The sequence below is a fragment of the Chelonoidis abingdonii genome, chromosome 5 (genome assembly GCF_003597395.2).
Source record: "Chelonoidis abingdonii isolate Lonesome George chromosome 5, CheloAbing_2.0, whole genome shotgun sequence".
NCBI classification, from domain to species: Eukaryota; Metazoa; Chordata; order Testudines; family Testudinidae; genus Chelonoidis; species Chelonoidis abingdonii.
In genome coordinates, this window is record NC_133773.1 from 97,869,282 (window position 1) to 97,887,503 (window position 18,222).

Below are 18,222 nucleotides of genomic sequence, written 5' to 3' on the forward strand. Positions count from 1 at the left end.
TCCTACGCTCGTAAGTGGATGTCTTCATAATCCAATCGATGACGAGGAGAAAGAGAAGTGGTGACAACAAGCATCCTTGTCTGACTCCAGTTCGCACCTGGAAGCTGTTAGTGAGCTGCCCTCCATGGATCACTCTACAGTGTATACCGTCATATGAGTTCTTGATCAGGTTGTCATCCCTCCCCATACGGCTCAGGGGGAGATCACTAAACTTACTTTAAGGCTAAAGAAAACCAAATGAAAGGAGGTTGTTAAAATAATTTCTGCAGAGTCCAACTCAAATGGAAGGGAACTATTAGAAACAAGGATTCTCATGTATTAATCCTGTTACATCTGGTTGACAGAACTGGAGCCTCTATTATGACTATCCTTACTTTTCTCAGTTTGTCAGCCCCAAACAGTTTTGTTACATGGTATCTACTGGCCAGTTTTTGAGCAGCCTGGCTGATATTTTTAGTGCCAGAACAGTTGCTGGTCAGAAGAGATAATTAACTGCATTTTTTGCTGTGCATATGTGCAGCTGCATGTATAGTAATCTTAACTACCAGCTGCACACATCATGGCTGGGAGCATGCCGTGGCCTTTTGATCAGCACCCGAGCCCACCCTGCATACGTGCAGTGTGCTGGGACAGACACCAGCTAATGGGGAAGTGACTCCCTAGACCACACCTAAATCCCTCCAAATCTATATAATTTTCAAAGATCTGAGCTCCTCCCAATAGTTCTCCCCATCCCAGGGACCTGGCCCCATTCACAGACTGGCTGCCTCAGAGGGGGCAACTCTAATAAGTCCATTAAGTTCAGTGGAGTTACTCCTGATCTACATCAGTGTAAGATGAGGAGAGTCAGATGCAACGATTCTGCTGGGGTTCCTCTCAACGGGTGGGCAAAGCTGAGCAAGAGATGGCACCTGGATCCCCTCTCCTTTCTATATCACTGTGTAGAGTACAGCCAGAAATCTGGTGCTTGTGTAAGTGACTGAGCTTCTAGACCAGGAGTAGGCAACCTACGGCACCTGTGCCGAAGGTGGCATGTGAGCTGATTTTCAGTGGCATTCACACTGCCCGGGTCCTGGTCACTGGTCTGGGGGCTTCTGCATTTTAATTTAATTTCAAATTAAGCTTCTTAAACGTTTTGAAAACCTTACTTACTCGACATACAACAATACTTTGGTTATATATTATAGTCTTACAGAAAGAGACCTTCTAAAAATGTTAAAATGTATTACTGACACGCAAAACCTTCAATTAGAGAGAGATAAATAAAGACTCGGCACACTACTTCTGAAAGGTTGCCGACTCCTGTTCTAGACAAATTCTTAAGGTTTGTGATTTCACCCATTTTTTCATATCAACAGGTGGGTCCAGGGATAGTCACTGAGGGAACACACACTGGACCTCCAAAAATAAAGTGTAGGGGCCATTCCTCAGTGCATCCACCCAACATCCCTACCTAGGGATTCCACCCATCCATTTCTACGTACCTCAGCACTCTGCATAATAGTGCTGTGTATCATTGTTGGTACCTATGCATACAGCTTCTACACCCCTGATATAGTCCTGTTTATGCTTTTGTTAGGTAAGGGTGTTGAGTGCTGCTTGACAGTTCAAAAGGTCATCATCCTCAGGCAACAATACAAAGTTCTGAATGCTGATCAGAACAGGAAACTGCCTGCTGCAGCTAGAAGCAGGCTTTGGCTTGTGTGCTCTTAGTTAGATGTAAGGTTAATGGAAGTTATTTGAAACAAGTCCTCCTTGTGTTACTATAAAAAAACACTACTACTTCTTTGGTTATGGATGAGATCCACACATTTTATGTAGATAAATGTAAAGTAATGCTGTCATAGCTTTCCTATTCAGATCTGAACCTTTGAGTTCAGAAAATAAGATGCTAGCATGAAACCTCCAAGCTTAATTACCAGCTTTGATCTGATAGCGCTGCCACCAGCCAGACTCCAGCGTCTGGTGCACTCTGGTCTCCCCAAAACCTTCCCTGGGGGACCCCAAGACTCAGATGCCCTTGAGTCGTACACCCAAAGGGATCATAACCCCCTTCCCCTTGGTTCTTCCTCTATTTGCCTCCCAGGCTTCCCTTCCTGGATGGCCCTGAACCGACTCACCCTATTTCAATTGCCTTGAAATAACAATAACAGAGAGATCAGTTTCTTTTCAGCCCCGCCCGCCCTAAATAACCCATCAGTCAGAGTCCCTGCAAAGGTTAAGCTTTCAGACTCTGACACTAAACGAGATTTTCCCCCTCCCATGTTCTTCCCCCTGCTGGAGAGACTGGTAAGCCCTTGGCACATGAGATTCCTGTCCCCTGGCCTCAACTAGAAAGAAATCAACAAGTTTTAAAAAGAAAGCTTTATATAAAAAGAAAGAAAAAGACATAAAAATGATCTCTGTATCAAGTTGACAATATACAGGGTATTTGGCTTAAAGAAAAATGAATAAACAGCCTTATCCAAAAAGAAATACAATTTAAAACATTCCAGCAAACTACACACATGTAAATACAAAAACAATATAAAAACCTATTGTCTTCTACCTTTGTACTTACACTTGGAAACAAAAGATTAGAAAGCTTGGAGAGAGACAGTTCACTCTCAGAGCCGAGAGCAACAGAGAGAGAAAGACACACACCCAGAAGTTCCCTCCCTTGAGATTTGAAAAATCTTGTTTCCTGATTGGTCCTCTGGTCAGGTGTTTGGTTACCCCTTTTCAGGTGAAATAGACATTAACCCTTAGCTATCTGTTTATGACAAATGCACACTGTAAAACTATATATGCACAATATGATGAGGGCTAATTTAGCTACAATTTATCAGGAAAGAGATCTTGGAGTCATCGTGGATAGTTCTCTGAAGACATCCACGCAGTGTGCAGCGGCAGTCAAAAAAGCAAACAGGATGATAGGAATCGTTAAAAAAGGATAGAGAATAAGATGGAGAATATCTTATTGCCCTTATATAAATCCATGGTATACCCACATCTTGAATATTGCATACAGATGTGGTCTCCTCAAAAAACACATACTGGCATTAGAAAAGGTTCAGAGAAGGGCAACTAAAATTATTAGGGTTTTGGAATGGATCCAATATGAGGAGAGATTAAAGAAGCTAGGACTTTTCAGATATGAGAAAAGTATATAAAATCACGAGTGGTGTGAAGAAAGTGAATAAGGAAGTTATTTACTTGTTCCCATAAAAGGAAGTTCTTCTTCACACAGCACACAGTCAATCTGTGGAACTCCTTGCCTGAGGAGGTTGTGAAGGCTGGGGATTATAACAAGTTTAAAAGAGAACTGAATAAATTCATGGAGGTTAAGTCCATTAATGGCTATTAGCCAGGATGGATAAGGAATGGTATCTCTATCCTCTGTCAGAGGATGGAGATGGATGGCAGGAGAGAGATCATTTGACTATTACCTGTTAGGTTCACTCCCTCTGAGGCATCTGGCATTGGCCACTGTCGGCAGACAGGATACTGGATGGGATGGACCTTTGGTCTTACCCAATATGGCCGTTCTTATGTTCTTATGAGATTTCAAAATAGCAAATGTTGCAAAGTGTATGACTGTTACAGGAGAGAAGAAACGTCTGTTTTAATACCAAATCAAACTTATCTGTAGTTTTTGTTCATATTTTGTATTCTTTTGTGAGTTTTATCTAATTGCACAACTAAAACTTAGGAAAACTCTCACTGTTGAAATGGAATGAAAATCCTAATTAGTGAAGTGAGTATAGTACTGAATGAGCTTGTATACAATGTAAATAGCTGCTTATGAATATACATTGAATGGTGCTATTGCAGCATTGCATTTTTCTCTGTGACAGTATTCCCAAGTAATTGTTTCACCTGCTAGCCAATCCTCCTTTATGGTGGTCCAAGCAGGGAAAGAAAATAAGACAAAATAAATTAGTTCTGACTTAATGAAACTGTAGTATAAACAATTACTGACTGTGCCTTTGGATAAATTCCAGATGGAACTATTAGAATTATAGCAATAACCTGCAAATGTCTTTTCACTGGGAGGGAGGTTAACTATGGTGAGAGAAAATTGTTGCAGTTTATTTAGTGGATATGAGATTTTAATGTAAAAGTTTTTCTTAAATAGTATCTGTTGTGTTTCCAAACTGATCTTTTTTTCAGGGCTATTTCCTCTTTTCCATACATCTTCAATATTGTTGTTCAACACCAGTGGAATCTTATAAAGAAAAGAGAATATCTACTCTATGCCGCGCTTTGCATAATTTAAATAGTCCTCAGAACTAGATGTTCTCCCAGTTTGTAGTACTAATGCAAAACTTTATAAATAAATGTAACACTTCTCTGCAATTTTCACATTCTACTTTCTTGTATCATTCTTTGTGTACTTTATTCCTACTTTTTGTATAGCTAAATTATATAGATACCATTGGTCTTTATCTCAGTATTGTCAACACCAAGTTTGTTGTGACTTTCACAATATTTGGTGTTTCTCTTAAAGCCCCAGTGCCTGGGGTCATTTGAATATGTGAAAGATTCAACTTTCTTTAAAAACACTACCACTCTGATCTGGTAGTAGTTCTTTACATTCAGTTTGCAAGAATCCCATCCAGAATTTTTATTATTCTTTTAGGTTTTAAAAATGATTCTTCAGAAAGAATTAAAAATAAATTCATACAAATTGTACCATGTGTGGCAAGGCACTTCTTTCGCCTCACCCTACCAAGCACTTCCCCCTTTGGCGATGATGGGTGTGGGGTAAATCAGCCCCACTCCACTCTGGCAGCATTTGTCCTCCCCACTTCTGTGCTCCTTTGGCCATATTTCCTGGGTAGACCTCAGGATAGGCCTACAGGGTGACCATCCACCAAACAAAAGGGGAATACTCCTATAAACACAAAAACAAAGGGTAATACCTTCCCCTGCCTCCACGCTGGGGCTGACTGTCTCCATGTAGCTTGTCCCGGAGTGTCAGTCCTTCCTCTAGCAGTCACTCAGGCTAAAGAAGTTTACTTCTCTGCTGACACTAGCTTGTTTCTCTTGCCCTCCTTGTTTTAAAAGGTCTCAGGCAGCCCTTAACTGGATCCAGGTGTTTCTAACTGACCTGAGGTAACCCCTTCTCAGCTTATAGGGAAGAGGGCCTTTAACATTCTAGGGATAATACATCTGTCTTCTCACACCCTCTTGCAGCCTTCAGGCCTGACTTTGTCATACATGGCTATTTGCTTTAGAAAACAATCTGTTTTGTTTTAACAAAAATACCATGACTTATAATAATTTTTACTATAGCTGATCATGTAATGCATTGCAAATAAATTATCAGATTAATTTAACCCTTTTTACTATTCACAAATGTCTATAATCTTGATTTCTGTTTGTCACAAGTATTCACCACATAGTTTAGATTAACATAATTTCAGACTGAGTTGTGTGCAAATTATTCAACTTTGACTTTTTGTTGTATATCATTGGACAACTAGATCACATGTATTGCCTCTGCTCCCTAATTGGATTATTAAAAGTTTTAAAATAGAAGAATAATGAATTCTGGCTCCTTGAGAATTAAATTGGTGAAGTAGAACATCTGGCCCCATGACTGTACACCATTAATGAATCAGTATGTACCGATAGTTTCTAGACAGTGATACCTGAGGGTGAAACTCACCCCTGTGCAGAAGGCACCACTTAAGTGGGTCAAAGGACCAATTTGATATTTGGATGCTAAGCTGGGCTTTCCCGCTTAAGTTTCATTCTTGGGCATATACCCGATACCTGGTAACGTGGTTCCAATATGCAGGTTTGGTCACTAAAAAATTAATCCTGCGAAAATGGAACAGTTGATCCCCACTAAATATTGAAGCTTGGCTCAGGGATATGATTTACCTCGCAGCTAATGAATGAGTGGCAGAAAATTCAAACCAATTTGGGCTGACTTTTTAAAGGTTTATTATTAACATAGACTCTGAAGATAGCTATGTTGCTTCCCCTCCCCTCCCTTATCCTAACCTTCTTTATTTACTTTTAAAGCAGTACTTTATTTATTTTGTATATTATAAGGGATCTGGTATTTTGGTAAATTTGTGGTATCTGGAAAAATTAATAGAAAATTATAAATAATAAGCAGAATTCACCACTTAAGTCCCTTCCTTTTCTTCCTCTCTCACAAATGTAGAAGTTTCTCATCTGCTGTCCCGTAACCCCTCCATTTACCCAATGACAGCATTTCGTCCCATCTCCTGATTGCTCTAGCACCTATTCTCATCCCCTACCATACACTTCTCTTTAATCTCTCTCTCTTTGTCCCTGCCCCCACCCCCAGCTCTTTCCCTTCTGTAATGGGGTTTCCAGACCCTAAACTCAGGTAGAACGGTATTGGGCGAAGAAGCTGCTGGTCATGATCCCCATGAAGGATGCTTAAAAGGGAGCTCTGGTATTACGACATGGGGGGAACGTGGAGGAGAGCCTGGCTACAAGAAGGCAGAGAGACTGCAGCTGCTGAGGCGGAGCAATCTAGAAGAGAAGGACTGGGGCTGTGAATAAGGCTTGACAGGGATCCATCTTCCCCCTTGGCTAAGAGGAGGGAGACCTGGACTCTGAGAGCGAGCCAGGAAGCAAACCTCCTCTCCTAAGCTGATGCCCTGAACTACTGAGACTGTGGAACCAGAAGGCTGGGGGCCATAACCCAAATTGAAGGGAAACAGGGAAAATAAAAAATGGCCCAGGGGAGGCTGATCTGGATTGGTAGCCAGAAGGGACTGAGCAATCCCTCATTTCTCTCCCGTTGGGCCCTGGGCTGGGACCCAGTGGAGAGGTAGAGCCTGGGTCACGCCTCCTGAGAGATCCTGGAGGACCAGGGAGAGGGAACAAACTGTATCTTGTCAGCCATGCCCTTGGACTGGCCAGAAGAGTCACCTCAAGGTTTGGAGAGGCTGTTTGGATGCAGCATGACCACTAGGCCTGCTGGCCCCAAGCAAAGCCTGCTACTCTCTCAGAATACAAGCATGCTTTAGTCTCTCCTGTTTTAAAAAAAACCACCCTTGATGCCACTTATCTCTCCAACTGTCACCCCACCTCCCTTTCGTCTTCTAAGATCATTGAACACGTTGTTTCCAATCGTTACTGAGGTCTTCTCCTCAAGTGCCATCTTAGACTCTCTCCAGTCCAGCTTCTGCCCCTTGCACTGCACTGACACTATTCTCATCAAAGTCTGTAATGACCTCTTCCTAGCTAAAGCTCAAAACAAGTGCTCTATCCTCATTCTCCATGACCTATCAGACGTCTTTGATGCAATTGACCATGTTCTTATTAAAATCTTATCCTTCCTTGTCTCCCATGATTCTGTCCTCTCCTGGTTCTTCTACCTCTCTAATCATTCCTACAGCGTGTCCTTTGAAGGAACGTCCTCATCCCCATCCACCTTTCTGGATATTTTGGGATATTTTCTTGATCCCCTTCTCTTCTCACGTGACACCTTATCTTCAGGTAATCTCATCCCCAAATACAAATTCAGCTACCACCTCTATGCCGGTGACTCACAGATCTACCTCACCTATCCAGGCCTGTCTCCTTCTGTCAAAACTAAAATCTCAGGCTCTCTCTGACATCTTCTTGTGGCTGTCTAGCTATCAGCTCATATTCAACATCACTAAAACAAAGCTCTTCTCCCCCCGCCCCACTCTAAGCCCTCCATGCTACTTCCATTCTTGATCACTGTGGAGAATACCATCATCTTGCCTGTCACTCAGGACCATTACCTGGGCATCATCTTTGACTTGGATCTCTGTCTAGGGCCTCACATTAAGGCTTTAATCTAAATCATGGTGATTCTGTATGCATAACATCTAAGATACAGCTTTTCCTGTCCATTCACATAGCTACTACTCTTGCTGAGGCTCTCAACTCACATCTGGATTACTGTAATATGCCCCACTCATGTTCATTCAGAATGCTAGTGCATTCTCTAACCTAGCCCATCATTTTTACCCATCACTTTGCATCCTTCCTCTGGCTCCTCCCTCTCTATCACATCAAACACAAGCTACTTGTCTTCACTTTCAAGATCTTTCATCACCTATTCCTATCCTACCTATCATCTCTCATTTGCTATAGAGATATCAACTCCTGCCTCTGATTGGCCCATGATACCTTTCTCCAGCACTCATTTGTTAGATTTTCCAGTAAGCGCATTTGTACTTTCTCCCAGGCTACCTCATTATCCTTCTTCAAACTCTCTGTTTCTGTTGTGATGCCTGCAAAAAACTTGCCAACGGTTTGGCCCTTGGTGTGCTGATTCCACTGCATACCAGGCTGACCAGTATTGTCTTCTTGTTTCCTTGTACTCCCTCATCTATCAATCTGAATCCATCTATGGACTCCTGTCTTATACTTAATTTATAAACTCTTTAGGGTAGGGACCATCTTTCTGTTCTGTGTTTGTACAGCTCCTATCACAGTGGGGTCTTGTTCAAAGGCTAGGGATCCTAGGTACTATGTAAATACAAATAAGAATAAGTCCCATCTAGGACCTATTTTTATTACTTGAGTAGGATTTATTTGGTGCAGGACTGGATCTGTGTGCCTGGCTTGCCTGTAACAAGTCTATATAAGTATAAGGAAATATTGTGATATCTCCAGTATTCCTGTAGGGTAACTTAATGACTATTGACTTTTTAATGGTGATTCATAACCTCTTTTCCTTAAATTCTGTTTATTCTATGTTACGGCAAATCTTTCACCTTCTCCCCTTCTTCTGCAAATGTGTGTGTCCTTCTGTTAAATATTTCAGGCCTGATTCGTCACTGTGTTACTGCAGGTTAGTGCCTGTGTAACTCCACTGATTTCAAAGGAGATATACAAGTGTAAAACTGGAGCAATACAATAGCGAATCAGGCCTTAGTCTTTTTGGGTTCTGTAGTCATTAGATTGACATGTTTTGGAGCTTAACAAGTTTGCTTTTTTATGTGAAGATGGAATACTATTTGCACACTGACTGAATGTACAATACATCCTTTCTGCTTGCATTATTCTCTGTCATTAAAGGCAGTAACTTTACATATTTTAACATAATGCTTTTTTATTTAAAATGTACATCATAAAAGTTAGGTCTGTGTGTCTTTTTTTTTTCTTTTTTTACAAAATTAATCAAGAGAGAGAAATTGTTTACCCAGAGTGGATATGTGCTGAATAATCTATAAAGCAAATCTAGCAATTTGGACCTATAGTTAGTATGTAGTTATTGGCACGTTTACGTATTTTGGGATGTAATGCCCTATTGGTTTCATATTCTGTTTCTTTTTTTTTTTATGTATAAAATCTTAATGATAAAACAAGGGAGGGATAGCGCCATCAGTGTTGACATAATTAATTTGAATTGTACTTCAGGCTTGTGACATGAAAGTTCCAAAGAATCACAGCACTTGACTGTCCCCGTTCAATAGTTAGTAGGACACTAAAAGCTCTCAGCAGAAATTTCTGACCCTATGACAGGATCCATGCAGATTGAGAAATCGCCAATATCCAGGGGGCCTGTGTTACGGGTACGCAACTACACAAATCTAAGATGGGTATTTTGTGAATTATAGCCCTGTTACTAGTTCTTGAATGCTGAAGATAATTCACTGTGGCCTCTATTTCTTCCAGTTGATTTAATTCTCTATTAGTTCTCAATAACCAAATGTACAGCAGGAATTTGATTCAAGAGTGCATTTCCCATTGTTTTGCATTTTCCATATTGTGCTAATGACAGTACTTCAGGCAACGTAACACTATATACAAACTGTCAAGATCAGTGTTATCTAGGGCATGATTTCTCTAATGTGAGCCATTTTCTAATACTAGAGCCCATACTTGGTATTCTGCCACGTCTCTGTTAGCATGTTTTTACAGATGATGCAAATTCACATTAACATTATTTTGTTACACGTTTGTAGGAAAGAAAATTATGAAAAATGGAAGAGCGAGTGGTGAAGATTAGGCATTTTTTCTAGGGCTTGTAAAATAATAGCTAACAAAGAAAAATGTGAGAAAACAACATGGGAACTGAAAAAATTAACAAATAAAATTGTTTGAAATTATATTTAAAAAAATATAGGAAAAAAGGGACAATAAGAACTGTGTTGATTTTTGTGTACTGCAAAGTGGTGATTATATTGTCAGAACAAATTACAATAATAGGACCTTTGACAATAAAGCAGAAAAAAATTAATACAAGTTCTGAATAAAGATTTCTTAAAACAAATTATTAGGACCAAGATTCTCAGACATGGATGTCTTAAATTCATATTTAAGCATCTTCGTAAGTGGATTGATTTTCACATGTGCTGAGTAACTGGAAGCTCCCACTGAAATCAGAGGTAACTTGGGCTGTAAATGTGATTAGCTCCTTAACTGTGATGATTCTTGCTTTCATGTAGGGCTGGCTGGAAAATGAGAATTCTATTTCACAGAAATTGTTGAGGTTTGGGCATTTGTTTTCGTTATGAAGCAGAATGGAAACAAGACCTTTCAAAAATTTTGTGGCAAAAAAACAGGAGTATGAGTGCGAGCAAGAGAGACACCCATCACAGCCAATAGTCTGGTGTTTAGGGCATTCACATGGGACGTGATTCAGAGCAGGGACTTGAATCTGGGCCTCCCACATCTTTCTCTTGATCTCTCTCATTGAAGCTATCTCCCTTTGTATAAATAATGAAATATTCATTGGTTCAGAGAAAGAGAGACTGACTTTATAGCATAGTGGTTATAGAGCTCACTTGGGACATGGAACATTCAGGTTCAAGTCACTGCTCCAGTTCAACGAGAGCTATTCTGGCATGAGTCTTGTTATTCTATCCTAGACCTGAGAAACTTACTAGATGGAATTTTTGTGGAACCAGAAATGTTTTCTGTGAACATTTCAATTTTGACAGATCAGCATTCTCTGATGAAAACACATTTAATCGAACATTCCCAACCAGCTCTGCTTGCATATACATGATTAATCTTATCATCATCAAATTTGATATGGGAAAAGAATTTCCCTTAAAGGTCTGAGGAGAGATGCTGCTGTCCTCTGTCTTTTTCAGGTTGGTAACTTCTTTCTCTAAGTCAAAAATTTTGCAACCACCTTCTGTTTACTAGAAAACTAAGAATTAAATATGTATCTATGATGACAATAAGCCTATCTAATGTATTTGTTTGGGTGTTTTGAGAATTAGACATGCAATACTTAACCTTCAAGAGTAAGGGCATGCAAGGAGTAGGGGAGCAAGGTTTTCTTTGCTTAGTTAGTAATAAAATGTTTAATGTCTCGTGACCTTACCCCTCCCCCACTTGCCTTTTATGAGCCCCCTAGGGTTATGATACACTGGTTGAGAAACACTGCTCTACAGAACTAAACTAAGGTTGTCAATTAGGTTCCAAGTATGCTGAATTCAATGCACTTCTTGTGCTTGTAGTAGGCATTGGTAGATGCTGATTGTTCCTAACTTGTCTTTCAGTGTTTCTATATTACATTTTCCCCACCCTCATTCCCTTTCTTCTTGTATCTTCCAACACAGCTTTCTCCCAACCCTCTGGGGTGTGTAGGAAACCATTTTGGGAGGAGGTACCATGTCAGTGTTTTGGCTGTCTGCATCTCCCCAGTAAATCATCTTCAATGTATTTCCTTTCTGTTTGGTTGGATGTGCGATGCTGCAGCTTGCCCTCATTTTTATGGTTGCCTAGTGTAACCTACATGCCAGGAAATGGCATTTTTCACAATAGGCATAATATTTTTTTTAAAAAATTATAGATTTATTACTAATAAGACATAAAAACTAGACAGTTTTTGGACTAGTTGGTTTCCCTGGAAGATGATGACTTGCCAGTAAAACAGTTTCACTCAGTGTTTTCCCCTGTAGGTAATGCTATATCTAATAAAAAAAACCCTCCTGGAAAAGCAATACATCCAAAAAATATGCATGTGTGATATCCTGAAGAAAAGATTAGATTGGATAGTGGTGTCCATTGTCTGACCTATCTCATACCAAATAAATTCCCCTCTTTATATATCTAGACAGGATTACTATGTATAAATCAAGAAGCAGTAATTAGAAATGAACGGATGAAAGTCCCCACCCAAATGGCTTTCCTCAAGGAGTCCTCATCAACCATGCCATCTTACCTTTTCAAAAAGGTGTTTAGGTAAAAGGTATTGTAAAGACTGTCTTGATTCCAGGTTTACACCAGATGGAGTAAATATGACACAAGGTTTTCTTTTTTAATTTTTTTTTTTGATACAAAGCACTTATCACTCACAGGCATGTGGTCCTAATCTTAAAGATAAATGGATTCATTCACTTCAAATACCACATAACCATTCACACACCATTGAGCTTAACACTATTAAAGGGTAATTTCCCCTGAAGGAATTGTGCCCGCTGCAGCATCATTTGTGAGTCTTTTTATCATACAAAGGCAGGTAAAGAGATTAAAATAAAAGGCTTTATCAAGTGTGCAATGACATACACACTTTTTGTTTTGAACTCTCCATGTGTTCAAGCAGCAAATAAACATTCCTGAACATCTGAACACTTCTGTACATAATAAGAAGATCTAACTGTACTCAGCCCACTATCAAATGTTTTGTTGGTGTTAGGCAAGTGAGATCCCTCTCCCCTGTGCTGAGTACAGTAATACAGACCTAGAATTATTATGGAAAAATCATTTTGTCCTTTTATCATTTGAATATAATAAAACTTAATGGAATAAATCAAAGGACATATCTTGCCTTTGCCCATTTTCATAATCCTCATGATATTTTTATGATTCTCGCCATTTCCTTTAGTTTCTCTATAATGATTCCTTAAGCACTTTACTGTTACAGCTTTTGACTTATAGCAAACACTAAGGTTACAGTAGGGCTTTTGTTATAACCCTCTCTTTTCACATATTCAGACTTTCTCAGAGATTTTCCTTTTGGGTTGAATGTTTTTAACATGGTTTCACCCAAAGATGATTTTAAAAAAAACAAAATCTGTTTCACATTTTTGAGTTACTGGAAGGCAAATGATAATAGTCCTGATTTTCCTTTATGCTAAGGCTCCTTTACATAGCCCTGACAGAGTAAAAGGGCCCTAATCACATTCCTACCCACTTTAAGATCCCTTTTCTCTCAGAATAGTGTATAGGAGTCTTAATATAAATGAGATTTAGGGTCATATAATGTTTTCACTATAGAAGGATCAGGATGAAACCCTGACCCCATTCAAGTCAATTGATATTTTGCCATTGACTTCAATGGGACCAGGTTTTTACCCTAACACTTTTTGCACATAAATTTCTTTAAAAAATTGATGAACTTTTGGGAACAGATCCTCAGATATTGTCAAAACTTTTTTTTTTTTGGATGAAAAATGGCTTTTTGATAAAACAATTTTCCACAAAAATATTTTAATTGAAAATGTTCAGGTTATCACTGAAAAAAATCAAAACTCAACTTTCTTCCCGTTTTTTGTTTAAAACTGAAAAAAAATCAGACTTTGATATTTGTTTTTGTTTGACAAAAAATGCCAAGTATTTATTAGAAGTGTTTCATTTTTTGTCAAAAAAAGTGCTAGAAAAATCATTATTGCCTGACCTGCTCTATTAGCTAAACACTTTATCTAATCTGTGTATTTAACAGAATTATTTGTTTCCTGATAGGTTTTCCATTACTGTATACTGGACACAAGTGATGTGTTGAATATTTTTTTTATTTTCAAATGTTCATGATATTTATTTCCATCTCTATATTTATCCATATGTGTCATATTCAGCTGTAACTTCTGTACTGTGGAGGAAATTAGATTCTTCTGCTCCTAACACCCTTTTAATAGTTCATCAAAATAGAAAACCTTAATGATCTATGCATATGCTTGCAACTTTTATGAGAACTCTGCAGTATAACAATCTCCTGTAAAAGCAAATCTACTTATAAACAAACAGAAAAAAACCTGAGACATACTGTATGAATAAAAGAACTGTGAGTGGAGAAGAAAGATCATTACCAGTTTCACTACTGTACACACAGTAAAAGTAACATTTCAAATAAATGTAATAGGCTGAATTATAGAAGTTGAGAGAGGGTGTGCACTAAACAGAGAGACTCTCCAAGCCAACTCCTTTCTTCTCCAGTGCATCTGCGGAGGAAGCAGCCAAATAATTTGGATTTGAATATGCTCACCCTAATTTTGAGTCTGGTCTATTAATGTTTAAAAGAAACAAATATCTGTCCTGAAAAGTAAAATATGAATAAGTGGTAATGTCACAATTCTTCTAATGTTTCCAACTTGACATTTTTTTATTGTAGGAAACAGAGCTTGAGAGAATCTTCTGTAACCTGTTCAGATAGTTTAGCTTTTTCTGTTTGCGAATTTTCCACGAGCAGCGGTTTTTTCAGACTTATTTAGAGAATATTTTCCACTAATAATTCTTGGTCTATAGATTGTGGATAATTCATTGAAATATTCATTATCTGGAATTCCATATTTGAGCTGTGTTTGTTAGCTATGGTTGAACATATAGGACCCAAGGGATTGTTTCTGTTTCCAGTCTGGATGAGCATAGCTCTTAGAATCAGGTTTTCAGTACAAGTAATTACGTTTAGGAATCCACTGTTCACTTTCCATGAATATTTTGTAATATTGTGGATAGTTTTATCAATCATTTCTGTCAGTACCTTTGTTTGATAGAATCTACATGGAAAGCAAACAAAGAAGGGGGGCATGAACAGAGGCAAAGCGCATTCCTTTTTTTTTTTAATCTGAGCAAATATCCATGCAAAAAATATGTTCACCCAAGTCTACTGTGTAGTCTTGTGACCTACAAAACTGCCCTTCTGCCTCTCTGGTAAACAACTCAAGGGAGATTATGTAGATGTGGGAGACATCACAGACACTAATACTAAACAAGTATGCGATAAGGATCAGGCCCGAGACTCTCCATTAGATGCTACCTGTAGAATAGTATTGCTTTGAGTCAGGTGCTTCAGTGCAATGGTGACATCTACAGAACACAGAACTAGTAGATATTTGTTAGAACAGAATAAGCCAGAGTTTCCTAAAACATAACCAAAACCCTAGAACCTTTTTTACTTAAGCAAAGGACAAGTTTTGCAAATTGTATGGCATTATTTTCCTAATACTCCAACAATCTAGTTTTCATAATAAGCTACTTGGAGTATAATGGCAAAATAGCTCATTTAAACATGCGTGGAGGGATTTCTGGTGCAGATAATCTGTCAACATTATGCACATTTCATTGCCTGCAAAAGAATCCAAGAGATGAATTTATTCTTGACATGGAAATATATTTCAGTAGGGAAACTATTGTGTTAACTTCATATTGAACAGAAAAGTAGGTCCAGACTCTCAGTGATAAAATGGCATAGTGCTAGCAAATAAAATGAAGCCACACCATCCTATGCCAGCTGAGAATCTGATCTGTAGTTTACAAAAGTGCATCACAAAATAGTGTTAAAAATTGTAAAAACAGAACCTAATTTTCTGTTTAAGTTGCTGTCTAGTTAATGTTTATAATTTTTTTTTTTTTTGCTTTTTTTAGGACCACCTCAGAGAACAGTGTCTCCCAAACAAGAACACGAAGAAAGGAAGCATGACAAAGTCACAGACAAAGGAAGCGAAAGTGGGACTTCCTGCAATGAGTTGTCCACCTCTAGTTGTGACAGCCATTCAGAGGCTAGCACTCCTCAGGAAAATGCTGCTAGCACTCAACAGTCAACAGCACACCAGCCAAATACTCTGACTTTGGATCGTCCATCAAAAAAGGCTCCAGTGCAGTGGATGCCACCTCCAGACAAACGCAGGAACAGTGAACTCTTTCAAACTCTCATTAGCAAGTCTAGAGAAACAAATCTTTCTAAAAAGAAGGTATGTGAGAAGCTGAGTGTTGAAGAAGAAATGAAAAAATGTATTCAAGATTTTAAAAAAATCCATATTCCAGATTACTTTCCAGAGCGCAAACGGCCATGGCAGTCTGAACTCTTACAAAAATATGGGTTATAGTTAATTGCCTCCCTCATGAAGTATCTCTGGTGCATTTGATGTTTATTAAAGTTGCCACTATCCTACTGCTGTCCTCCTTATGGTCCACTCTGCAGTCAGAGTGATTCCTGCTGCTTATTTCTTTCTGTGAACAGTGGATGTTGGATAGTACACGGTTTCTTTAAAAAAAAATTAAATACAAGATGAATCTAGTCTAAACCATTTTATATTAGTAAAACAAAATGTGCATGATCAAGAAAGTTGGTTTTCACACTATAATCATCTGGGATTCATTGTCATTTTGTAACTCATCAGATAAAAAACCCAATCATCAGATCACTGCTCACTTTATGTCATCAGTAAAAATTACTCAACCTTGCTATGGATGGAGAGAAACAGGGATTTAAATTTGATAGAACTGGTTACAGAACCAAATCCAAATACTCTTTCAATGTTAATGCAATAAAGCAAATATCTATTTTGCATGAGCACAATGTTACAAATAAATCACACAAGAACAAGAGGTTTGTCTGTTGCTTGGGTAAATATTTGTTTATTGCCAAGCCTATAAGCGTAAAATGTCTTGGGGATTGAATTTGCAGATCTGTGATTTTTTTGTGTGTACAGTGTTCTGTATGTAACGATGGTGTAAATATGCCTTATAGTGTTCCATTATTGCACCAACATTCATCTATTAGTGCTTGTCAGAACTATTTCTGTGAAATGCAAACTTAATGGCAGATTGTGAAAACTGGTTTGATGATCTGAAAGTTTCTGTTATCATGTTAGTCAACAAAATTGGAGAAAAATAAAAAAGACATTAATGTATTTATTAAAAAGAACCATCTGGTAGATTTTCTCGGCTATCATTGTCTTCTTTGAGTAGATCTAAAGCTAATTGTTACAATTTGTTTTGTGTTTGCATAACACTTCAACTCTGTTACTGAAAAAAACAAAAACAAAGAAAATATGTTTCAACAGCCAGTAAGTAAATGTTTGGGTGCTAGAGTTTAATTGGAGTTTTTGACAGACACTCAGTAAGATCAACAGAACCACATTACTGATTTTAAAGCACACAACCAATTATGATAAAGATCTTAACCAGGAGTGCACTAACGAAATACTTTAACTGACCAAACAAAAACCAGTTCTGACAGCTATTGGAAAACTCCTCTTAAAATATTGAATTTCAAAATGTCAATAACCTGGTGTACTACACTTACAAATGATGAGGTTAGTATGAATATTCAGCTCTAGAGCAGACAAAAACTGAATTCATAAACCAGATATGAAAATCAATATCTTTTTCAATATAACATAAAATCTCTGGTTAAAACAAACATGTTTTGAATCTATAAAAGTGTTGCTGGAGCATGGAGAAGAGCTTCGAAAGAATTGGCAAATGTGTGCATAAGTGTTAATAATTATTAATACTATTATTATACTCATATATATAGAGAGAGAGTGAGAGAGTTATGAAGATCTATAGATGTTCTTGCAGCAATGTAAGAAGACACAATTTTGTTCTTAATAATCATTTTAGCTAGATTTAGTAAACAAGGGTTGCAAACACCAGGATCATCCCCATCATCTTTGCAGCCTATGAGTCCTATGATATAGGAGGTCATTTTTAATGAAAAATTGCATATTCTTGATAGCAGCTCAGCCACTTCATTCCTTCAGAAGGCATAATCACTGTGTAAACCTAGTGACTATCAAGTTAAAGGTCTTATTTATAATGTTTAATGCACTCCATGATCTGGGACCAGAATGTCTAAAAGCCCATCCATAGCTCCAGGATGAAGATCATGATCAACAAGTACACTCCTTTGGCAAAATGGAACTCTGTCCGATAAGGGTAAGGCTTGTCTTTGCAAGAGACAGAGATTTCTTGGGGTCTGGTCTGGTTCTGTGAAATGAACTCCCCCAGGAACTAAGACCCATAACAAACCTCCTCACTTTCCGCTCCAAGTGCAAGATGCATTTTTTGACCCTGCCTTCTCTAACATAAATACATAGCAGCATATAAATAACAAAATAAAAACCCAACAAAAATACCAGGAGAACCCCATCAAAAGAAATATAAACTCCTGAGAACAAGGTTTTCAAAAAAGCCCCTAAGGCCAGATTTTTCAGGTACTCAGTGCACATAATTGATTTTCAAAAGTACTCAGCTTTGAATAGCTCCAATAGTGAAACTTATGGCCAGATGTTCAAAAGAACTCATCCAGTG

At 38.3% G+C, this 18,222-nt stretch overlaps 1 protein-coding gene across 1 annotated transcript in view; it reads left to right on the forward strand.

The window, feature by feature from the left end:
* KCTD8 (potassium channel tetramerization domain containing 8) overlaps positions 1-16,823 on the forward strand; it is a 165,790-nt gene extending 148,967 nt beyond the window's left edge. Inside the window, exon 2 of the mRNA XM_032789899.1 lies at positions 15,550-16,823. Coding sequence (XP_032645790.1) covers positions 15,550-16,010 — 461 coding nt within the window. The 3' untranslated portion in view covers positions 16,011-16,823. The remainder of the gene's footprint in view (positions 1-15,549) is intronic.
* The last annotated feature ends 1,399 nt before the right edge of the window (positions 16,824-18,222 follow it).